The sequence below is a fragment of the Hippopotamus amphibius genome, chromosome 4 (genome assembly GCF_030028045.1).
Source record: "Hippopotamus amphibius kiboko isolate mHipAmp2 chromosome 4, mHipAmp2.hap2, whole genome shotgun sequence".
Taxonomy (NCBI): Eukaryota; Metazoa; Chordata; class Mammalia; order Artiodactyla; family Hippopotamidae; genus Hippopotamus; species Hippopotamus amphibius.
In genome coordinates this window covers 135624335-135650545 of record NC_080189.1, presented here as the reverse complement: position 1 = coordinate 135650545, position 26211 = coordinate 135624335, and the positions used below count along the sequence as shown (strand labels likewise).

The 26211-nt window shown below is 40.3% G+C and overlaps 1 protein-coding gene across 2 annotated transcripts in view; it reads right to left on the bottom strand.

Annotated features, from left to right (window-relative positions):
- Positions 1-26211, bottom strand: part of MPP7 (MAGUK p55 scaffold protein 7) — a 249262-nt gene that overhangs the window by 85083 nt on the left and 137968 nt on the right. For both annotated transcript variants that reach the window (XM_057731577.1, XM_057731578.1), the window contains 2 exons: positions 19734-19811; positions 17319-17399 (listed from right to left, as the gene is read on the bottom strand). In XM_057731577.1, the coding sequence (XP_057587560.1) occupies positions 17319-17399; positions 19734-19811 (159 nt within the window). The remainder of the gene's footprint in view (positions 1-17318; positions 17400-19733; positions 19812-26211) is intronic.

Genomic DNA, 26211 nt, shown 5'->3' with positions numbered 1-26211 from the left:
CACATGTATTTAGCAGAAAACACAAAAAGAGTTGATCAACACAACTAACTAGCTTTCACTCATCTGTTGTTTTCCTCACTTTTAAATTTTGGGTGTAATAGGTGACTGATATGTGTATAAAAGAATAAAATAAAAGTATTTCTAGTCCCAACTGTTATGGTGATGAAACGCCACCAAACAGTCATACTGTCATTAGAGACCAAAGATGAGAAAAACATGACATATCACTATATTTGGGGCGACTGGGTCTAGACTTTTAACTAATTTATTCCCTAATCAGCAACACAATGACCCATCGATTACTCCAGCCAGAGCCTAGAAATCATCCTTGAAATCTCCCTTCACCTACACTCCCAACATTCAACCTACATCCTGTTAAATCTACTTCCAAAATGTATGCTAACATTTGTTATCTTCTCTCCAGTCCAGAGCAGAGGTTGGCCAGCTGTGCCACCTGTCTTTGCAAATGAAGCTCTGTTGGAACACAGCCATGCTTGCTCACAGATGCGTGGTTCATGGTGGCTGTCATGCTATAATGGCAAAGCTGAGTAGAAGCAACAACATTTTTTACATGAAAAGTTGGCAGACCTTTGGTCTAGGTCACAGATCCTATCATTTTTCACCTGGAGCATTTTCACCTGGAGCCTCTAAATGGTCCAGCTGCATTTACCTTTGGCTCATTTTCAGATCCACGATTCACAGTGTGTCCAGAGCGATTACTTTGAAACTTAGAGTAAATCATATAACTGGTCTACTAATAGCTCTTCTAAATCTACCCACCGGTTTGGAGACGAAGAGCAAACTCTTAAGCATGTCCTAGTCTTATATTTGTCTCCAGCTTGATCTTATATCCACTGTTCCCCTCACTCAGCTTAAATACCTGACCTCTTTTTCACAGAGGCGGGGCCAAGACATCCAATATAAATGTAGACCCCTGGGTTACTTGATCTCATAGCAACATCTTTGCCGTCACACATGTTCACAATTTTTAACCACATTCACATTTCTATGTACGTATATTTAATATTTGCTATCTACTGAAACAGAAGCTCTAAGGTGGCAAAGAAATGGTGTCTATTTTTTAATTAAGCTTCTCTACTGACTATAACATATACATGGAAAAGCACACAATTCATAAGCACACTGCATGATGACTCTTCAGAAATGAATATAAGGGACTTCCTGGTGAAGCAGTGGTTAAGCATCCGCCTGCCAACACGGGGGACACAGCTGCAATCCCTGGGCCGGGAAGATCTCACATGCCACAGAGCAACTAAGCCCGTGTGCCACAACTACTGAGCCTGCACTCTAGAGCCCACGAACCACAACTATTGAGCCCATGTGCCGCAACTACTAAAGCCCATGCGCCTAGAGCCCATGCTCTGCAACAAGAGAAGCCACCGCAATGAGGAGCCTGTGCACCACAATGAAGAGTAGCCCCCACTCGCCACAACTAGAGAAAGCCCATGTGCAGCAACAAAGACTCAACACAGCCAATAAATTAATTAAAAAAAAGAAAGAAATGAATATGCCCCTGTAAATATCACCTAAACAAGAAACAGAACATTAACTGAGCCCCAGGGGCCCCATACATGCTCCTTCCTAGTCACCATGGCCTCTATTCCACTGTAGGTGGTAGTTTTGCCTCTATTTAAACACTGCATAAATAGAATCATAAGTGGATATTCCTTTTTTCCCTGATATTAAGTCAGTGAGATTCATCATGCTGTTCCTGGCAGTCGTTTCTTTTTCATGGTCATGCAGCACTCCAACATGTATAGATTTCATAGTTTCTTTACCCATTATGGCTTTGAGGGACATTTAGGTTGTTTTCAGCTCTTGGCTATCACAAACAGTGCTGCTATAAATATTTCATATCAAGTTGATGCACAGATACACAAATTTTGGTTAAGTATATTTAAGGGTGTACTGAATGGGTCATTCAACACAGGGAGATGAGACAGCTACTCCCCCAACAGCCTATGTGAGTTCAGCGTCATGAGATCCAACAGTTTACAGCATGAGTTTAAATTTGTCCATTCTGAGTGTAAAGTGGTACCTTCCTGTAACTGAAATTTCATCTTTCTTATAACTCGTGATATCTTCTTTTGTGAAATGCCTGTTCAAGATCCTTGCACATTTTTCTGTTCCATCTGTCTCTTTCTTCTTGACTTATAAAAGTTCTTTATAACACACTGGATCCAAGCCTTTGCTGGTTACAGGTGCCACAAAAACATTCTCCCATTTGATAGCCTGTCCCTTTCACTTTCTTATTAGTGTTTTTTGATCAAAAAAAGGTCCAAATTAATAAGCCCAATAATTTTTTTCCTTGATGGTTGGTGCTTTTTTTGGTATCCAGCAATGGTTTCAAAAGGAAAGAATGAAAAGCATCAAGAGGATAAAATATCTGAAGATATAATAGCTGCAAATTTTTGACAACTGAAAGAAACATAGTGTGAAGATTCAGGAAGCCCAATGCATCCTTTAGGAAGCAGGAACAATAAAAATTAACCCACGCTTATACACTTCATATTGAAATGACAGAATGCCAGACACAGAAAGTAGTTCTTAAAAATATCAGAGAAGGGGAAGAATCAACATGGCGGAGGAGAAGGACATGCACTCACTCCCTCTTGCAAGAGCACCGGAATTACAACTACTGAACAACCATCGACAGAAAGACACTGGAACTCACCGAAAAAAAACACCCCACATCCAGAGACAAAGGAGAAGCCACAATGAGATGGTAGGAGGGGTGCAATCGCGTTAAAATCAAATCCCATCAATGCTGGGTGGGTGACTCACAAGCTGGAGAACAGTTATACCACAGAAGTCCTGAGGGTTCTGAGCCCCACGTCAGGCTTCCCAACCTGGGGGTCGAGCAACAGGAGGAGGAATCCCCAGAGAATCAGACTCTGAAAGCCAGCAGGATTTGATTGCAGGACCTCCACAGGACTGGGGGAAACAGAGACTCCACTCTTGGAGGGCACACAAAAAAGTGTGCTCACCAGGACCCAGGGGGGAAGGAGCAGTGACCCCATAGGAGACTGACCCAGACCTACCTGCTGGTGTTGGAGGGTTGCCTGCAGAGGTGGGGGGCAGCTGTGGCTCACCGAGGAGACAGTGGCACTGGCAGCAGGGGTTCTGAGAAGTGCTCACTGGCGTGAGCCCTTCCAGAGTCCACCATTAGTTCCACCAAAGAGCCTGTAAGTTCCAGTGTTGGGTTGCCTCAGGCCAAACGACCACCAGGGTGGGAACACAGGCCCACCCATTGGCAGACAAGCAGATTAAAGTGTCACTGAGCTCCACACACCCAGCCCAACCCACCATCAGTCCCTCTCATCAGGAAGCACCCACTAGCCTCCTAGATAGCTTCCTCCACAAGAGGGCAGACAGCAGAATCAAGCAGTATCAGCACTATTTCATCTTGTGGAACTAAAAATCACAGCCACGCAAAGACAGAGAAAATGAAAAGGCAAAAGACTGTACCAGATGAAGGGACAAGATAAAACCCCAGAAAAACAACTAAATGAAGAGGAGATTGGCACTCTTCCAGAAAAAGAATTCAGAATAATGATGGGGAAGATGATCCAGGGCCTTGAAAAAAGATAGGATGCAAAGATCGAAAAGTTGCAAGAAAAGCTTACCGAAGACCTCAAAGAATTAAAGAACAAGCAAACAGAGATATGCAACACAAAAACTGAAATAAAAAATACACTGGAAGGAACCAATAGCAGATTAACTGAGGGAGAAGGGCGAATAAGTGACCTGGAAGACAGAATGGTGATAATCGCTGATGCGGAAAAGAATAAAGAGAAAAGAATGAAAAGAACTGAAGACAGCCTAAGAGACCTCTGGGACAATGTTAAACGCACCAACATTCGCATTATAGGGGTCCCAGAAGGAGAAGAGAGACAGAAAGGACCCGAGAAAATACTGGAAGAGATTCTAGTTGAAAACTTCCCTAACATGGGAAAGGAAATAGCTACCCAAGTCCAGGAAGTGCAGAGAGTCCCAGGCAGGAGAAACCCTAGGAGAAACACACCAAGACATATAGTAGTCAAACTGACAAAAATTAAAGACAGAGAAAACTTATTAAAAGCAACAAGGGAAAAACAACAAATCACATACAAGGGAACTCCCATAAGGGTAACAGCTGATTTCTCAGCAGAAACTCTGCAAGCCAGAAGGGAGTGGCACGATATATTTAAAGTAATGACAGGGAAGAACCTACAAGCAAGAAGACTCTACCCAGCAAGGATCTCATTCAGATTCGATGGAGAAATCAAAAGCTTTACAGACAAGCAACAGCTAAGAGAACTCAGCACCACCAAACCAGCCCTACAACAAATGCTAAAGGAACTTCTCTAAGTGGGACACATAAGAGAAGAAAAGGACCTACAGAAACAACAACAAAACAATTAAGAAAATGGTAATAGGAACATACATATCGATAATTACCTTGGACTAAATGCACCAACCAAAAGACACAAACTGGCTGAATGGATACAAAAACGAGACCCATATATATGCTGTCTACAAGAGACCCACTTCAGACCTAGGGACACATACAGACTGAAAGTGAAGGGATGGAAAAAGATATTCCATGCAAATAGAAATCAAAAGAAAGCTGGAGTAGCGATACTCACATCAGATAAAATAGACTTTAAAATAAAAAATATTACAAGAGACAAGATAGGACACTACATAAAGATCGAGGGATCAATCCAAGAAGAGATAACAATTATAAATATATATGCACCCAATATAGGAACACCTCAATACATAAGGCAAATGCTAACAACTATGAAGGAGGAAATCGACAGTAACACAATCATAGTGGGGGACTTTAACACCCCACTTACACCAATGGACAGATCATCCACACAGAAAATTAATAAGGAAACACAAGCTTTAAATGACACAATAAGTCAGCTGGATTTAATAGATATCTATAGGACATTACATCCAAAAACAGCAGATTACACGTTCTCCTCAAGTGCACATGCAACATTCTCCAGGATAGATCACATTTTGGGTCACAAATCAAGCCTTGGTAAATTCAAGGAAACTGAAATCGTATCAAGCATCTTTTCTGACCACAACACTATGAGATTAGAAATCAATTACAGGAAAAAACTGTAAAAAACACAAAAACATGGAAGCTAAACAATACGCTACTAAATAACCAACAGATCACTGAAGAAATCAAAGAGGAAATCAAAAAATACCTAGAGACAAATGACAATGAAAACACAATGATCCAAAACCTATGGGATGCAGCAAAGGCAGTTCTAAGAGGGAAGTTTATAGCGATACAATCCTACCTCAAGAAACAAGAAACATCCCACATAAACAATCTAACCTTACACCTAAAGAAACTAGAGAAAGAAGAGCAAACAAAACCCAAAGTTAGGAGACAGAAATCATAAAGATCAGAGCAGAAATAAATGAAATAGAGACAAAGAAAACAATAGCAAAAATCAATAAAACTAAAAGCTGGTTCTTTGAGACGATAAATAAAATTGATAAACCTCTAGCAAGACTCATCAAGAAAAAGAGGGAGAGGACAATAAAATTAGAAATGAAACAGGAGAAGTTACAATGGACACCACAGAAATAAAAAGCACCATAAGAGATTACTACAAGCAACTACATGCCAATAAAATGGACAACCTGGATGTAATGGACAGATTCTTAGAAAGGTATAACCTTCCAAGACTGAATCAGGGAGACATAGAAAATATGAACAGAACAATCACAAGTCATGAAATTGAAACTGTGATTAAAAATCTCCCAACAAGCAAAAGTCCAGGACCAGATGGATTCACAGGTGAATTTTATCAAACATTTCGAGAAGAGCTAATACCCATCCTTCTCAAACTCTTCCAAAACATTGCAGAGGAAGGAACAATCCCAAACTCATTTTATGAGGCCACCATCACCCTGATACCAAAACCAGAGAAAGATACTACAAAAAAAGAAAACTACAGACCAATATCACTGATGAATTTAGATGCAAAAATCCTCAACAAAATACTTGCCAACAGAATCCAACAACACATTAAAAGGATCATACACCACAATCAAGTGGGGTTTATCTCTGGAATGCAAGGATTCTTCAATATACGCAAATCAATGTGATACACTGTATTAACAAACTGAAGGATAAAAACCACATGATCATCTCCATAGATGCAGAAAAAGCTTTTGACAAAATTCAACACCCATTAATGATAAAAACTCTCCAGAAGGTGGGCACAGAGGGAACCTACCTCAACATAATAAAGGCCATATATGACAAACCCACAGCAAACGTCATTCTCAATGGTGAAAAACTGCAAGCATTCCTTCTAAGATCAGGAACAAGACAAGGATGTCCACTCTCGCCACTACTATTCAACATAGTTTCGGAAGTCCTTGCCACAGCAATCAGAGAAGAAAAAGAAATAAAATGAATCCAAATTGGACAAGAAGAAGTAAAACTGTCACTGGTCACAGATGACATGACACTATACATAGAAACTCCTAAAGATGCCACCAGAAAACTACTCGAGCTAATCAATGAATTTGGTAAAGCTGCAGGATACAAAATTAACACACAGAAATCTCTTGCATTTCTATACACTAACAATGAAAGATCAGAAAGAGAAATCAAGCAAACAATCCCATTCACCACTGCAACAACTAGGAATAAACCTGACCAAGGAGGTAAAAGACCTATATTCAGAAAACTATAAGACACTAATGAAAGAAATCAAAGAAGACACAAACAGATGGAGAAATATACCATGTTCTTGGATTGGAAGAATCAACATTGTGAAAATGACTATACTACCCAAAGCAATTTACAGATTCAATGCATTCCCAACCAAATTACCAATGGCATTTTTCACAGAACTAGAACAAGAAATTTTATGATTTGTACGGAAACGCAAAAGACCCCAAATAGCCAAAGCAATCTTGAGAAGGAAAGACGGAGTTGGGGGAATCAGGCTTCCTGACTTTAGGCTATACTACAAGTCTAAATGATCAAGACAGTATGGTACTGGCACAAAAACAGAAATATAGATTAATGGAACAGGATAGAAAGCCCAGAGATAAACTACGGTCAACGAATCTATGACAAAGGAGGCAAGGATATACAATGGAGAAAAGGCAGCCTCTTCAATAAGTGATGCTGGGAAAACTGGACAGTTACATGTAAAAGAATGAAATTAGAACACTTCCCAACACCATACACAAAAATAAACTCAAAATGGATTAAAGACCTAAATGTAAGGCCAGACACTATAGAACTGCTAGAGGAAAACATACGAAGAACACTCTTCGACGTAAATAACGGCAAGATCTTTTTTGATCTACCCCCTAGAAAAATGGAAATAAAAACAAAAATAAGTAAGTGGGACCTAATGAAACTTAAAAGCTTCTGCACAGCAAAGGAAACTATAAGCAAGACGAAAAGACAACCCTCAGAATGGGAGAAAATATTTGGAAACAAATCAATAGACAAAGCATTAATCTCCAAAATATATAAACAATTTATCCAGCTCAGTATCAAAAAAACAAACAACCTAATCAAAAAATGGGCAGAAGACCTAAATAGGCATTTCTCCAAAGAGACCTATGGATGGCCAAGAGGCACATGAAAAGCTGCTCAACATCACTAATTATTAGAGAAATGCAAATCAAAACTACAATGAGGCATCACCTCACCCTGGTTAGAATGGGCAACATCAGAAAATCGACAAACAGTAAATGCTGGAGAGGGTGTGGAGAAAAGGGAACGCTCTTGCATTGCTGGTGGGAATGTAAATTGATACAGCCACTATGGAAAACAGTATGGAGATTCCTTGAAAAACTAAAAATAGAACTACCATATGACCCAGCAATCCCACTACTGGGCATATACCCAGAGAACACCATAATTCAAAAAGACACATGCACTCCAATGTTCACTGAAGCACTATTTACAATAGCCGGGACATGAAAGCAACCTAAATGTCCATCAACAAATGAATGGATAAAGAAGATGTGGTACATACATACAATGGAATATTACTCAGCTGTAAAAAGCAATGAAACTGGGACATTTGTGGAGACATGGATGGACCAAGAGACTGTCATACAGAGTGAAGTGATTCAGAAAGAGAAAAACAAATATTGTATATTAACACATATATGTGGACTATAGAAAAATGGTAGAAATCAACTGGTGTGCAAGGCAGAAATAGAGACAGATGTAGAGAACAAACATATAGACACCAAGTGGGGAAGGCGACGAGGGTTTGGGGGGGGGAATGAATTGGGAGATTGCGATACCAAATTGTACACTCTAAATATATGCAGTTTATTGTAAAAAATAAAAAAAAAATAAAAAGTTTAAAAAAAATCAGAGAGGAAAACACAGATCATCAGAAAGAAGAAAAAAAAAAGATTGAGAACTGACTGATCAAGCAGTGAGATAACTAGAAGATAGTTAAAACACCTTGAAAGTGCTTAGAAAAAAATAAGAGTCAGCCCAGAATTGTGTATCCAGCAAAAGTACAGTTCAAGAATGAGGATGAGAGCTAAGGTGAAGTTACCAGGGACCTGCTGGAGAAAACTACTGAAGACACTGGACATGAGACAAGGAAGGACAGTTATCACTGACAGACAGGAAACAGCTGTGGCCCTAAGCCTGCCCCAGCTTCCTGCCTAGAACGAGTTTCCCAGCTGTTTCAGGGGGAGAAGGAGTCCAGGACCACAGAGCTGGGAACCCAGGGAGGTCAAGTGGCTCACGTTCTCAGGGGAGGGATGAGAATGCAGAGAGCTGCACAGACACAGAGCTCCTGGAGTCCGTAGCCAAGCCTCGCATACAAAACAACTGCCAGGAAGTATCAGAGCAATGGTTTGGAACTGAGGGCGATTTTACTCCCTGGGAGCCACATGGCTGTCTGGGGACATTTTTGGTTTGTCACAATTCAAGGGATGCTACTGCCGTCTAGTATGCAGAGGCCAGAGATACTCCCAGGCACCTGATACCATAGTGAACAATCCCCTCCCCACTCCCAAATAATTATTCAGTCCTCAAATTTAAATAGTTCCAAGGTTGAGAAACTCCGTATTACAGGAAACAATCCCTGAAGCTTGCACAGGGCAGGAATAGCTCCTGTTCCCGCCAGTTAAAAGGAAAAACCTTGCAATTCACAGGGCACCAAGGAGAGTTAACAGAGAGGTACTGTCTTAACAGTGGGAAACAATTAGCCCAAGATTAAATGCTGCTAAGATCTCACCTAACAAAGCTTAAAAGCAAGCTTCTGGATGATCAAAATGTTTCCAAGTAACTTAACTGTGTGATGTAAACTCAAGAATATTATCTATAAATATACAAAAAATATCCAGCATCAAACAAAGTAAAACTCACAATGACTGACAGTCAAAAATAACCAGGCATGTTAAGAAAGCAGAAACTACTATGCATAACGAAAAATATAAAGCTAAAAAACTAAACCCTGAAAACTTACACAGATGACAGAATTATATAGAACCAAACCCTGAAATTGCAGATACATCACAGAAAAGAGAATTAACAGTTATTACTAATTCCAAATGTTCGAAAAGCTAGAAGTGCAGAACCTGAGACTGTGAATATACAAAGAAGATTCAAACCAAGCTTCTACAGATAAAAGGTACAATGTTTCAAATTTTAAAAAGTACACTGAATGAGATTAACACTTGTAGACAAAGCAACAAAACTACTGAAACACATGAAACACAGAGAGAAAATATAATGAAAAATTATGAACAGACAATTACTGAGCTGTGGCACCTACTTGGCATCTCCAAAGACAGGAGAGGTGCTAAAAAAAAATATGAAGAAATATGGCAGAATATATCTCAAAGTTGATGGAAACAAAAAAGCCCATATGTTTAAGAAGCTCAATGTATCCAGCACAATAAACAGAAAAGACATAACACCAAATTGCTTAAAACCAGTGAAAAGGAGAATATCTTAAAATCAACCAAAGGAAAAAAGCACATTCCATGCAAAAGAAAAAAGATAAAAATTACTCCATACATCCATTCAGAAACAGTGTGAGCCACAAGACAATGGAGCAACATGTTTAAAATAGTCAAAGAAAACTACTGTCAACCTAAATTCTATACCCAGCAAAAATACCTTGTAAAAGGAAGGAATATTGAAGACTTTTCAAGACATACATAAGTTGAAGGAATTCATCACCAGCTAACTTGTATTACCAAAAATGTTATAAGAAGCCTTTCAGACAGGAAGAATGACTGCAGATGGGAATGCAGACCTATAAAGAGGAACAAAGAGTACCAGAAATGGCCACTATCTGTGTATCTATGGTAACTACCTTGTACATGGTAAGAATAACAGGGAATGCTAATGAATATATTTCAAAATAAAGTGAATATTATAGTTGATAGGCAATGTTAAAATACCAGCTATGTATTTTTCCTCCTTAGCTTTGTATTTTCATATCTGGATTCAAAAAAAAAAAAGAACTTTTAAGATTTACAGATATCAAGTTCATCATGTTTAACAGCTTTGCTTTATAAATAGTTTTGGTTAGCAACATTTTTATTTTGGACAACTAAAAGTAACTTTGTATTCCATTTTCCTGTTTTAACTGTGGTGACTTTATCCTTCACTATACAGATTTTCCTTTCAAGAGGCAATACCTAAATGAAAATTGTGTTTCCATATGCCATAGCCACCAATCACAGCTGATGGGTTTACCTGTTGCTTAGAAGAGTCTGCAGGAAATTGAACACTGGGCTTTGTAACTCATCAGGCTCCCAAGCTCTAGCTGCCTTGGACCCCCTGGAGTCAATTCTATGCTCTAAATATCTGTCAGGTCCTTAGAATTAAGTGTCTAACTCACAAGGATGAGTAATATTGATTTATTCCTCCAGAAGGAAGCTTAACTTTTCCCTTTAGCAAGCTTTAATGAAGTCTCCTCCATTCTGCATGCCCGGGCAATGAGTAATTTCTGGTAAGTGAATGCTTTGGAAAGCTGAAAAATTACAACAAATCTTCTTATTTTATTGCCTTTTAAAAAAATCTACCAAATTTTCCCTGACTCCCTAAATTATAGTGCCATGTTGTAGAGATGATGTCACCTCACTTTTATCAAAAATGAGCCCCTGAATGTCAACTCAGAGAGGATGATTTGCCTTTAATGTAGCAATGTGATGCCTAGGAGTGGTTTTTATTTATTGATGACTCTCTGCTTTCCCTGGAGACAAAGTCTCTGTAGGGATCAATGTCCCTCCTGAAGTGCCCCCCAAATGGGCCCTTGCCCCTCCCCCACCACAGCAAGGTTTAGAGTCTGTTGTATCTACGTAGGTCTCTTGTGACAGCTACCATACCCTTTTCTCACCATGTGGTTTCTTTTATACTTTGTTATTTTTGTTGGACTTTAAGAGTTGGACAATAAGACTGGATTTTGTAGACATTATTGAGTAATAATAATTTTTTTTGTATATGGCAACTGACCAATTCAAAGATTTAAAGACTGAGTGTAATCCAATACACTAAGTAGTGCATCCTATTACCCTATTTACAATGGAAAAAATGTATATGTAATATTTCTGTATACAAAAAGGAATGAAAGGTAATGTGGCCAATTAAGAGCAGTTATCTCTAAAGATATATGAACGCATAATTCACAGAAGAAATAAAAAGTCATTAAGCATATCAAACTTGAGGACATGGAGAGGGGATGGGGAAGGGGAGGCTGGGACCTAGTGAGAGAATAGCACTGACATAGATATGCAACCAAATGTAAAACAGGTAATAGTGGGAAGCTGCTGCATAGCACAGGGAGATAAGCTTGGTGCTTTGGGATGATTTAGAGGGGTGGGATGGAGAGGGCAGGAGGGAGACTCAAGAGGGAGGGGATATGGGGATATATGTATACATATAGCTGATTCACTCTGCTGTACAGCAGAAACTAACACAACATTGTAAAGCAATTATCCTCCAATAAAGATGTGTAAAGCAATTTCAAAATAAAAAAGCATCAAACGATGCTCATCTTCACTAATAAAGCAATGAGGATAGGGACTTCTACTTTAAAATTTAAATTCAAAACACAATCATGTATTATCCAATTTTTTTTCTGTTTAATTTTAAATGTTTATAGCAAATCACTTTATAAAAGGTAAAAATTAAAGTCAAAGTAATAAACTATCATATCTTACCAAAGACAATATCATAAATCAGTTATAAAGATAAGTTATTCCTTCCAACCTCATGTATGGATTTTTTTTTTAACTTTACGTGTGCGCGCATGCGCGCGCACGCAAGGCTGTAAATGCTTTTTCTCTATCCCATGATTATGGTTCAATTTTTACACTTCCATCTTTAACCTATTTGTAATTCATTCTAGTAGGGGTCTTTCTTATTTTTCCCTAAATAATTAACCAGCTGTCCCAACACCTCATATTGAAGTTATATCCAATCTCACCCATCCCCCACTTTCTTGCCTCCATTCTCACATCCTTCCTTAGGACCACAGTCACGCTGCACCTGAATTATTTCTACGGGCTCCCAGCTGGGCTTCCTCCATCCAGCACCCCATTCCTCCTGCCGTGCTGCCCCCATGCCATCCCAGGAACTGCCATGCATACTACACACAGAGTGACAGCATCACTTGCTTATTTAAATCCTTCCAACGACTTTCCACTGCTCTTAGTATGAAATTCAAATTTGTTAACATGTCCGCAATTAGAGTGGCCATTAATTTACCATCTAAATAAGGAAAGCACTGAAATTAAAAGGGAGGCTATTAATATTATAACACTGAAACTACAGGCAAAAAACCAGGCTGTCCTGGGTAAACCAGGAGGTCCGGCCCCGACTCACAGCTCTCCTGTCCCTCTCCTGCCCCTCCCTCTTCCACAAGCTGTTGTTCAGCCAAACAAAGTCTACTTAATGCCCTCAAACTTGACAAGTTATTTTCTTTGTGGGACTTCATACCCGAAACCTTTATTTCTCACCTCCCACTCCTGACTGATCCCTCACTCCTCTGCCCCTCTGGTCACCTCACACTCAGCCTCCAGGTGTCATCCTGTACAGACCACCTCCTCTGCAAAGTCTTCTTCGCCCTGCCCCCACCCAGCCTTGGCGCTGGCTCCACCCCATGTGTTCCACGCTAATTCTGGGTGTCCCCTGTTTTCACCTCCTATTTCTATCGCCTTCATTCATCTTCATGTATCTTCACACATCTTCCACGGGTTCTAGCTGTAGGGACTGGCACAGAGCAGGTGCTGAATTATGTAACAGTGAACAAGGGAAGGTCCGACTCTGGTGACGTTTACAAGTTACCAAAGAAAGCTTTAATGCTTTTCAAAACGAGCTGTCTATAGAAAGCATGTATTATCATTTTATAGTTGGCTACATATTTGGTTGTATATATCTACGCGTGTTTTTAAAAAAATCATTATTACCTTGGAGGTACACTTTAGGTTTCTTTCCAGTATTGTGAGTTAAATGTTTTAAATGGAAGAGCAATCTTCAGAAAGTAAATAATGTGGGGCTTCCCTGGTAGTGCAGTGGTTAGGAATCCACCTGCCAATGCAGGGGACACGGGTGTGAGTCCTGGCAGGGAAGATCCCACATGCCGCAGAGCAACTAAGCCCATGTGCCACAACTACTGAGCCTACTCTCTACAGCCCGAGAGCCACAACTAATGAGCCCACATGCCACAACTACTGAAGCCCACGAACCTATAGTCCGTGGTCCTCAACAAGAGAAACCACTGCACTGAGAAGCCCGAGCACCGCAATGAAGAGTAGCCCCCACTCCCAGCAACTAGAGAAAGCCCAGGCTCAGCAACAAAGACCCAATGCAGCCAAAATCAATCAATCAATCAATCTTTTTAAAAAATCAATTATCTCTTTGAAGGAATAAAACAGATTCCTTCTAAGAGTTACTACTTAAAAAAAAAAGTAAATAATTAGTTCCCTTATCCATTAAAATTTAAAGGCAATATTCAAGTTAACACCTTGGAATTACATTTTTCATATTTTAACTGTCGGTTCCACTAACAATTCATGTATATTATATTCTACTGTACCTTGCTTATGCTCTTAAAGAAAGAAAAAAAAAGCAAGTATTTTCATTTATTCCCAAGACAAAAAGGAGTATTTGATCCTATTCTGAAATAGCTTAAAACTTCTGGGGGATGTACTTCTTAAAGTAATTACCTTCAAAAGTGATATTCCAAGTGATGGTGGTTAACATAAATGAATTCAAGGAAAGCGATGATAAATGTTAGCTCAAACTAGGAAAAAAAATATTTTCTTCCCAAGACCGGTGAACTAGAAACTGCCACTGTCGACTACACCACTGCATGTCTGCAATGTCACCCATTTTCCACACGTGAGTTCACGCTGATTTCTCACCCATTCCTCAGTCACACTGCTACATAAATGTGAAGATAGACAAAATCATTCACCCGAGATATTTCTGCCGTAACAAAGTTTAAGTACACAAGTATAAAGCTTCATCCAACGGTGCTCCATGATACCATCGTAAAGCAAAGAAAACCCACGCCTCTCTTCCTTCTGGAGGAGGTTTTTCCTTCCCTACTGTGTTTCTCTCCTGTGTGCCACCTTTACTGCTCACATCACCAAATGTGTGGGGGTTTTCTCGACACCAAGCTATTCTCTGTGACGCCACCTGGATGTCCTACCATTCAACCCAATTCTGAGGTCATCTTCCCGGAGAGGGCGTCAGATCCCACAGGTCAAGGGCCCAGTCCTGCAAGACTGCCCCAGCCCCACCAGACACACTTCAGACACCAGTCACCACTCCAGGCTGCCACCTGTGCTTCTGACCAACGAGCTGTAGATTGGAGGTTCCAACAACCCCCTCCTTGGGTTTGATTCATTTGCTAGGGCAGGTCACAGGATTCAGGAACGCACTTACTTACAGGTACCAGTTTATTAAAGGATATGAGAAAGGACACAGATGAACAGCCAGATGAAGAGACACACAGTCTGGAGGAGCTTCTGTCCCCACGGAGGTGGGTGCATCACCCTCCTGGTAAGTGGATGTGGCCCTGAGCCTGGGAGCTCTCTGAATACCACACTTTGGGGGTGTTATGGAGGCTTCCTCATGTAGGCATAATCAATTCTTAAGTCCTTTTCTACCTCTCCACTCTCTGGAGGATGGGGGGGGGGGAGGGGGGGAGCTGAAAATTCCAAGCTTCTAATCCTGGCTTGGTCTTGCCGGTGACCAGCCCCCCACCAGGAGCCCACCCAGAGTCACCTCATTAGAACAAAGGATGCTCCTAGTGCTCTTATCACTTAGAAATTTATGAGGGCTTGAGGAGACCTGTGTCGGGGACAAGGTCAAAGACAAACAGAAGTACAACAGTTGCCTCCTAGTGTTCTTATCACTTAGGAAATTAACTAGGGTTTTAGAAGCTCTGTGCCAGGAACCTGGGGCAGACACCAATATGTACATATCTTCTATTATCTCATGACCAACCAAGATCACACCCCCTCTCCAGCCAAATACCAGCTTCCATCCAGTATTAGCTATTTCATTTCAAACCCTCCTGAACGGAATACCAAAATCAGATTTTGTTTTGCTTTTTTTTTTTTTTTTTTTTGGCGGGGGGGGGGGGGGGGGGCGGGGAGGTCAGAAACATTCCTCTTTAATTTTTAAAATTCTAACCAAGATAACACTCTCGAAAAAGGAGCTTACCACGCACCTCACGGCTACCCTCCCGTGCTCTGATTAACATTTACTTCCCACGTGCAGCTTAAGGCTAAGGGAAGAAACTTTCAGAGCACACACGAACCTTCTCTAAGCTCTTCACTTTCTGTGCACTCCGTCCTCAACATCAAGTAACCATTCTGCCCTAATCGGATCCTTATTCTTCCAGAACTAAAATATAATCGATCTCCCCTGCACCAGTCAACTCCTCTCATATTAGTAATTACAATTCATTTGCCCTTTACAGAAATACACTCATGTACTTTATATTTACTTACATGGTTTAGAAATCATAGTCCATACATGTTCTCACTTCATCTTTTATTTAATACTTCTTATTTGAATATCAGTTTAAGACCATATATAGCACAGTTCCAAAGAATTTTCAAAGAACGTAGAAATCATCAGTTTTTGCATCTAGACGGACATTTTCATTCAACAGTCTATATACGCTTAACAGAAATCATGAGATAACTGAGCATTCTGATTACATAATTACTCATTTACAGGTAATTCTGACTCCTGAACAATATTTCACATACAAGTGCAGTGGTATCAAGTACAAAATGTATAGGTTATAGGATTTAGTACATTAATGACCTTAGAATTAACAGGAAAATCTCCAAGTCACTTCTGTTGACTAATCACATCTGGAGGAAAAATAAGTGATAAACTCGTAAGAAAAATGGAGAATCGAAATGGATCTACCAATATTTTACTGGTATTTACAGTGGAAAACTGCTTTGCTCTGTAAAATGGCAGGATGCATTAAAACACAAATTGGTAAATGAGGGGGGAGGAAATGGGGAGAGGAAGAGGAGTGCTGAAAAGGTCCCACAGAAAAATAGATATGTGGGACTTCCCTGGTGGCACAGTGGTTAAGAATCTGCCTGCCAGTGCAGGGGACACAGGTTCGAATCTGGTCTGGGAAGATCCCACATGCTGCTAAGCAACTAAGCCTGTGCGCCACAACTACTGAGTCTGTGCTCTAGAGCCCAAGAGCCACAACTACTGAGCCCATGTGCCACAATTATTGAAGCCCACGTGCCACAACTATTGAAGCCCACGCGCCTGGAGCCCGAGCTCTGCAACAAGAGAAGCCACCGCAATGAGAAGCCCATGCACTGCAATGACGAGCAGCCCCCACTCACCACGAGAGAAAGCCTGCGCACAGCAACAATGACCCAATGTAGCCAATCAATCAATCAATCAATAAGAAACAGACATTGCTGTCAAATACACTGGCATACCATTAACTAGCCAAGTAAAATGAACCTGAGCAAGATCACTAATCGGCTCTGTATCTTGTACTCAACTTCATTTAAAAGAAAAATGACCTTGAAGTTCCATTATATTTGCCAACTTAAATCCCGAGCTTCCCAATTTAAGTATTTTACAGGTTGTCACACTATCATGAAAAGCGCAACTCTTTTTCTTTAATGGGATTTAGGTGGTTAAAATACTGTGCACTATTTGAAAATACATTTACTTGAAAACTGATGCTCGAAAACAACTCATCTGAAGTCCCAGAAAGTGGCCCTTTCTGGAGATATTTATTACAGGTGTCACACGTCCTCACCTTCACATTGGGTTTCGACAGTAGTTTCAACAGCTCTCTGATCTCGCTGTTAAATGGCTTGCTCTGAAGCTCCTCCGCCAGCTGCAGGGGGGTTCACATTGACACGAAGAACAGTTAGTAAGAGCAGGGGGCTGCACGGGCGACAACTGAGAATCTATCTAGCTAGCTACTTTTCAGTGATTAAGCACAAGTCAGCAGGAAAGAAAACAGAGTATCAATCACTGCTCTTCTTTTGCCTCTCTTAGGAGCCCTGAGCCCAGCCCAGGCTCTCCGCTGCGTACAACTCAAGAAATCGTATCAGCCAGATCGCCTTGTGATTTATTGCAAAAAGGGCAAATCTCAACACTTCATCTACGAAATGGTCTTTTGAATGCAGACAAAGGACCACTTGTAAAAAGGACTGGATCAAGCTTTGACACTGAAAAAAAGGAAAAAAAAAAAAAAACAGAAAAAAAGAACTTCTGAATGAGGTGGTGAAATCTACAGGGTTTCCAAAAACCCACAGTAGCTTGTTGTTTAGAGCTGGGGTAAAAAGAACTAGAATGCTTCTAAAAGAGCAAATGATCTGAAACTTTTATTATGTTTACCTACACAGTCTGTTAAATATAAAACAGGTTAATCATAAAATGACTTATAATAGGTTGACAACTACGCTGGTACCACAGATGCTGTCTGTTCTCTATCCCCAGGATCATAAAATCCCATTGGCCAGTTCCAACTGAAGAGAAAAGGGGTGGAGCTTGGAACCTGCCTCGTGTTCTTCATTGAGAGGCCGTTCTATCAACATTACTCAATCTTAGGCTGTAAGAAGGATCATAGCATTTTTGTAAGAAGAAAAACAAGACTCAAATAGGAAAAAAAAAGATTAGAAGTATGAAAAAAATGCAGCACAGAATCCAAAATATGTTTATATACTCTCATTTAAAAACTCTTCTCAAAATTGCATAAAAGTTCCACTTGTCCCGACAGTTTCTAACAAGCTAAAAATAACTGCTCTTATCTCTGGAAAGGACTTTTCTCTAAAGGAGGGGTGTAACATAAATTATACACAAAAAGTAAAACCAGATAAAATTGATATATTCACTGATTACATTTCAAAGAGTGCTTTTCGTTTTTCAAGGTAACTTTTTTTTACAGAATTTGTAACTTACAAAAAGACACAAAAGCCTCTTGGCACTCTTGAATCAAACATTTAAATACATTGCTCTGATGAATCACAAAATGCTAAGATTCTATTTACATAAAAATCTCTAATTTAAAAAAAAATGCAATACTGTTGTAACATGATTGGGCCTCAGTTACACTGGTTTATAAATAAACATTTCCCCTAATCCTCAACAGTAAATGTTTTGAAACTGGTTTTCAAGGCTTTCTCAAGTGCCAAGTGTTTTGGCTCTGCAACACAGAGGTGAGTTTCTTCATAAAGCGTGTATATCGCAACATCCTTGTAATATGTAATCTCTGTAGCTACAAATGGAAGAAAAAAATGTTTGGGGACTAAACAGATAACACACAACTTGGAGATTCATTACATATGCTTTATTTTCTAAACTAGAATACACAGTATTATCAAAGAAAATTAGCCTCTGAAGATTGGTCAGATTTTTTCAGCATACTTACAGCCCGAATATCTTACTAAACTGAACTATTGTTTGTTTTATCATAATAACATAGAAAATTAAAAAACAACAGAAAGGCTGTAGGATGTCACTAAAACCGGCTTCCATGCCACACGTATTTCTTGTCCAGCTCAGTGTCCCCTGTAGTTTATCCAGGTCTGTGCTCAATTCATCCCAGTCCAAAAGCTAACAGTAAGAAACAGCAAGTTAGCTCCCTGCCCCAGATTTAAAACAAAATTATAGCTACAGGAAATTAACTACTCCATCAATGCCGACTGCTGCTCAAATTTATTTTTTGGTTATGAAGGTAATTTGGAAAGGTCTAATATCCATAAATCATTACTATGCCTTATAATCCGTTTTAACAACAATCCTGGCTTTTTATATATTTTGTCTGCCTCATTCCTACCCCAGTATCTGTCAGTTTCAGGACTGTCAGCGACACAGCCATCTCATTTGTTTCTATTTCTCCGAAGCATTTCTCTTGCCTATGATTTTCTCAGACACTTACATCTGACAGTATCTCTCCCCACAGAGGCACAGCCTGTAATTTCTATTACACAGTTACCAAGGCAGGACAAGAGGGTATCTCTATGCAAAATCTTTAGGACAGGAAAGTGAACGAAAATCAGTGTAGTGTCAGCATAAAATCAGGGATGACAGGCCTTTTGGAGATATTTGCAATTTCTTTTGGTTCTCACTCCTAGGATCACAGGCGTCTATCGGCACTAGGATGAGCCCTGCCCCCACGGGGCCATGGAGAACGGGTCCCCTGAGCTCAGAAAGGCACACTTACGTCATCAGCTAAGGCTGCCGCGCCCTGGACGATGGGTGCGGGGTTCTGCTTCTCGTAGTAGTGAAGTTTCTCATGAATCTGGAAGAAGAGCAAACTAGCATAAGTTCACCTGCTAACAAACAACCTGAGATACTTAAATACTCTGATCATTTCAACAGAAACTGATCTGCTGAGCATTCTAAACAAACATTACACGCTTCTATAATCCTACAGGTGACAAACAGGAGTGCACAATTCATCTGCTCCTGTGCATCAGTGTTTGTAACATGAAGTCAGGCTGGGGGGTGGGACCATCATTAAATAGAACCCACGCAAAAATTAAACCTTTATAAAACCTTTAATTTCTAAAACATAACTGCTTCAATACTTCATACTTCGAGCAGCGGTCATAGGTTGTATTCCTGCTAAAAACATAAATTATGATTAAAAGCAAAGCAAGAAGCTGGCAGCCACATCCTCACAGTTTGGTGTGTAATAACGGCCCAGAGCGAAGAACCAGGCATCGTGCGGACAGAGGGCCAGTGCTCCCGGAAGAACTCACTGAGCACACAGCCCCCCCTTCACCTCTCCTTCTCTTTTCTTTTCCCCCAAATTATCAGCTTCCCCCCCCGCCAATTCAGATCTCTATAAAACAAAGGGATTTCTCGTAACTAAAGACATCTCTCACAGCTATTCAGCTTCATAATTTTTCATTTTGTAAAACCAGTAAAATTCTATCACTATAAGATAATTTTGTCCATTTCCCATCACCACTGCCCAAGAAACACAAAGGCAAGAATATATTTTAATGCGTTATAAGACAAACTGAGCTCCTTTAAAACAAATCTAGAATGATAGTTAAGAAATGAAAGGTGCTTCGACAAATTTGTAACTGTCAGCACCTAAGTTTAATCTGTTTCAGCTCTTACACAGGTGCCCTTAAGTTTTTATGCTTGAAAACTTGCTTTAGCCTTTTCGTATTTCACAGTTGAGGAGTTTACCCCCCATTACATATGAAAAACAGTTGTACCTCATGATTTCCTGTTTTTAATAGGTATCAAGTAAAATACTCTTTTAATTATGCTCAAAGCTAACCAAACTCCCTCGTAAAAAGTCTGGAAGATAGATTTTATTTTGATTAGCCAGATGCTATTGCTAAGAGAGGATTCTATTACCTTTTTGGCAACCTGGTACCCGATGCAAAGCATCGGGGAAAGAGTTTTGACACTTATGATATTACCAGAATGATCAGGGTAACATTTTTACTGAATATCTTGAAAGCTTTCAACATTTATCATATTATGGAAATACACAAATTTTAAAGAATGCAAGAAGCTATGAAACAAGTAAGTTGATTTAAAGAAGCTATTAAAGTATAACCTAAAATAAAACCAACCATCCTAAAAGCTAAATTAATTTTGCTTAATTATCAAGAATTAAGTCACCTGAACTGTCAGAATACTAAACTTACCCCGTTCATTAAACTCATCTAACTTGATTGCAACGACCTGTTTAAGTGTCTGTCTTCCTGCAACAATAAACCCCGAGGCTCACGTGCCTGTACTAACTCAGCCTAGCAATCAGGACTCTTAACAATATGGTCTTCAATGAGTTTAGTACTTTAATTCTGTGACCCTCACAAGAACACTGAAAGGTAGAGAGCACCGTCGTCCCAGTAATTTTACAGATAAACAGATCACAGTTAAACAACTGGCTGTGGTCCCGCAAATAGTAAAAGACAGAGCTGGAATTTAAAACTCAGGCCATCTGGCTCAGAGTCGGGGCACTTAATCACTCCACGGGCCTGTCTCTCAGACTAACATCTCATGTCTGCATTCTCCACTGACCTCATTCACTGCTGAATGAATATGACAGAAAGGAGGCTGGATACAGAGGTGACAAATCACAGTGGCTGTTGCCAGTGACGACAGGATGATTGACGGTTCCCGTCTGCCCCTCCCCCTTGGTTTTTCCTTTCCTATGGTTTCTAATTTTTCTAGATTTATCCAACTACTATCATTATAACCTAAAATTACATGCCCCCTATAAATACATTATTTCTCCATTTAATTTGCTTCCTCTGAGCGTTTTTTAAAACAGCTTCCTCTTTCTCCATCATCCTCTCTAGATCCTCATCCAAGAATGTAAGAGCCCGCCTTCCCCTGCCCGTCCCTGGGCTTTGTACTAAACGAAGAATATTTTAAATGTTCTCCTAGAATTTCCAGATGCTGGCAACTCTTTGTCCAGTTGTTTTACTTCAATACATAATTTTAAAAATTAAGTTGGTTAGGACTTCCCTGGTGGCGCAGTGGTTAAGAATCCGCCTGCCAATGCAGGGGACATGGGTTCCATCCCCAGACCGAGAAGATCCCACATGCCACGGGGCAACTAAGCCCATGTGCCACAACAACTGAGCCTGCACTCTAGAGCTCTCGACCCACAACTACTGAGCCTGTGCCCTAGAGCCTATGAGCCACAACTACTGAAGCCTGTGCGCCTAGAGGAGCCTGTGCTCTGCAACAAGAGAAGCCACTGCACTGAGAAGCCCTCGCAACACAACAAAGAGTAGCCCCCACTCTCTGCAACTAGAGAACGCCTGCACACAGCAACGAACACCCAGTGCAGCCTAAATAAATAAATTTTAACAAGAAAAATTGAAAAAAATTAAGTTGGTTAGCAAAGCAAAAATGAATCTAAATAATTTTGAACTGTTTCCAAACATCTTGAAATTCTGCTTTTTACTAGTATTTATAATATTAGGAACAAAAATTTAAAACCAAACTGATGTAAAAACTTTAACATCAAAACAGGTAACATGCACAGACGAGAGTCCACGGTTGCCTGCCGGCACGTTCTGATGGTGGACCCGTCCTCTGCATGTCCACTACGCTACGTCACCATCCACGGGGCTGCTGGACTGAGCACCTGGACTGTGGCTAGTGGACCTGAGCCACTGAATTTTTAATTTCAATTAATTTACATTCAAATACCCATATGTGGCTAGTGGCTTCTACACTGGATAACATGGCAACACTTTATATTACACACTCTGTAACTTCCCTTTATGCCCCAGAAAAGTTCACTCTGATATATAGTTTGGCAAGTTTCCTGAGGGGTAACATTCTGGAATCCAACAGACAAACTATAACCAAAGACTTGGCTTTAGCAATAAGGCAAGCAGCACCCCTTCCTAAATATTATGGATTGCCAAACCTGCAAAGTCTCATTTATTTTAAATAAACATTTCCCTTTGCAGATTCAACCGCATACTAAAAGCGCACTTGATTTTTCTCCCTTGAAGAACAAGAAGAGAGCAAAAGTGGAAGGAGTTGAGCAGAGAAAGGACCTCGGGTTAAAAAAAAAGTCTGGAGAGAAGGGAAGACTCTGGTTACATTAATTTCATGTGATAAAAAAAAAGGCAATTATTCAAAAATAAGATCCTAAAAAAGAATGGCGTGCTGAAATGTTTAAAATACACTACTAAGAAAAAAGGACAATTCAAAACATATACACATTTATGCTCTCTTAAATAGTGTCCATAAGGGTGTGTCTTCTATAATTATATTTCTAATCAGAAGTCAGTTAAAATAAAAATCACTTGTATATATAACCAAGGCTTATAGGAAAGCTATAAGTACCTTCATTTACATTTCATAACATCTTGAAAATAAATGTTCAATTTCTGTAATGAAATCTGTAAGGAAATCTGGTGCCAATAATCTAAGTTTAGAGCATGTACAGTAGGAACTGCCTTAAATGAAGCTGCAATAACAAAAGTATAAATAAAGCTTGACAGTCTCAAGGCAATCATTTGTTTTAAACATCTCAGCGATGTGTAGAGATGAACTGAATGATATTAAATAAACCAAAGCTGTAAAATCCTTTTCCTGCCTTCTAATTATGAGTATTAAAAAGCACTGAAGGGTGACTCCCTCTTGCAAGAGCACCGGAATTACAACCAACTGCTGAACAATCATCGACAGAAAGACACTGGAACTCAACAAAAAAGACACCCCACATCCAGAGACAAAGCAGAAGCCGCAATGAGACAGTAGGAGGGGCGCAATCGTGTTAAAATCAAATCCCATAAATGCTGGGTGGGCGACTCACAAACTGGAGAATAGTTATACTGCAGAAGTCCACCCACTAAAGTGAGTGTTCTGAGCCCCACGTCAGGTTTCCCAACCTGGGAGTCCAGCAACAGGAGGAGGAATCCCCAGAGAACCAGACTCTGAAAGCCAACGGGCTTTGATTGCAGGACCTCCACAGGACTGGGGGAAACAGCGACTCCACTCTTGGAGGGCACACAAAAATGTGTGCTCACCAGGACCCAGGGGGAAGGAGCAGTGACCCCATAGGAGACTGAACCAAACCTACCTGCTGGTGTTGGGGGGCTGCCTGCAGAGGTGGGGGTTGGCTGTGGCTTGCCGAGAAGAAGGGGGCACTGGTGGCAGGAGTTCTGGGAAGTGCTCATTGGCCTGAGCCCTCCCAGAGTTCGCCATCAGCCCCACCAAAGAGCCTGTGGGCGCCAGTGCTAAGTGGCCTCAGGCCAAAGGACCAACAGCTGGGAACACAGGCCCACCCACTGGCAGACAAGCAGATTAAAGCTTTACTGAGCTCTGCCCACCAAATCAGATTAAAGTCTTACTGAGCTCCACCCACCCAGTCCTACCCACCATCAGTCCCTCCCATCAGGAAGCACCCAGGAGCCCCCTGATAGCTTCCTCCACAAGAGGGCAGACAGCAGTATCAAGCAGTATCAGCAGTATTTCATCTTGTGGAACTGAAAACCACAGCCAGAGAAAGATAGAGAAAATAAAAAAGCAGAGGACTTTGTACCAGATGAAGGGACAGGATAAAACACAAGAAAAACAATTAAATGAAGAGAAGATAGGCACCCTTACAGAAAAAGAATTCAGAATAATGATGGGGAAGATGATCCAGGACTTTGAAAAAAGACTGGATGCAAAGATTGAAAAGTTTACCAAAGACCTCAAAGAATTAAAGAGCAAACAAACAGAGATAGGCAACACAATAACTGAAATGAAAAATACACTAGAAGGAACCAATAGCAGATCAACTGAGGCAGAAGGATGAATAAGTGACCTGGAAGACAGAATGGTGATAATCACTGATGCAGAAAAGAATAAAGAAAAAAGAATGAAAAGAACTGAAGACAACCTAAGAGACCTCTGGGACAATGTTAAACACACCAACATTTGCATTATAGGGGTCCCAGAAGGAGAAGAGAGAGAAAAAGGACCCGAGAAAATACTGGAAGAGATTCTAGTTGAAAACTTCCCTAACATGGGAAAGGAAATAGCTACCCAAGTCCAGGAAGTGCAGAGAGTCCCAGGCAGGAGAAACCCTAGGAGAAACACACCAAGACATATAGTAGTCAAACTGAAAAAAATTAAAGACAGAGAAATGTTATTAAAAGCAACAAGGGAAAAACAACAAATCACATACAAGGGAACTCCCATCAGGTTAACAGCTGATTTCTCAGCAGAAACTCTGCAAGCCAGAAGGCAGTGGCATGATATATTTCAAGTGATGAAAGGGAAGACCCTACAAGCAAGAATACTCTATCCAGCAAGGATCTCATTCAGATTCAAGGGAGAAATCAAAAGCTTTACAGACAAGCAACAGCTAAGAGAATTCAGTACCACCAAACCAGCCCTACAACAAATGCTAAAGGAACTTCTCTAAGTGGGAAATATAAGAGAAGAAAAGGACCTACAAAAACAAAACAATTAAGAAAATGGTAATAGGAACATACATATTGATAATTACCCTGAATGTAAAAGGACTAAATGCACCAACCAAAGACACAGACCAGCTGAATGGATACAAAAACAAGACCCATATATATGCTGTCTACAAGAGACTCACTTCAGACCTAGGGACACATACAGACTGAAAATGAGTGGATGGAAAAAGATATTCCATGCAAATGGAAATCAAAAGAAAGCTGGAGTAGCAATACTCAGATAAATTTTTTAGACTTTAAAATAAAAAATGTTACAAGAGACAAGAAAGGACATTACATAAAGATCATGGGATCAATCCAAGAGAGGAGATAACAATTATAAATATATATGCACCCAATATAGGAGCACCTCAATACATAAGGCAAATGCTAACAACTATGAAAGAGGAAATGCAAGGCAGAAATAGAGACACAGATGTAGAGAACAGACATATGAACACCAAGTGGGGAAAACGGGGGGGGGGGGGGTTGGGGGAGGAATGAACTGGGAGATTGGGATACCAAATTGTATACTCTACATATATGCTGTTTATTGTCTGTTAACTGTATCTCAATAAAAGTTCTTTTAAAAAAAAAAAAAAGCTCTGAAGGGTCTTCTTAGATGGCACAGTGGTTAAGAATCTAACTGCCAATGCAGAGGACACAGGTTTGATCCCTGCTCCAGGAAGACCCCACATGCTGCAGAGCAACTAAGCCCATGCGCCACAACTACTGAGGCCATGTGCCACA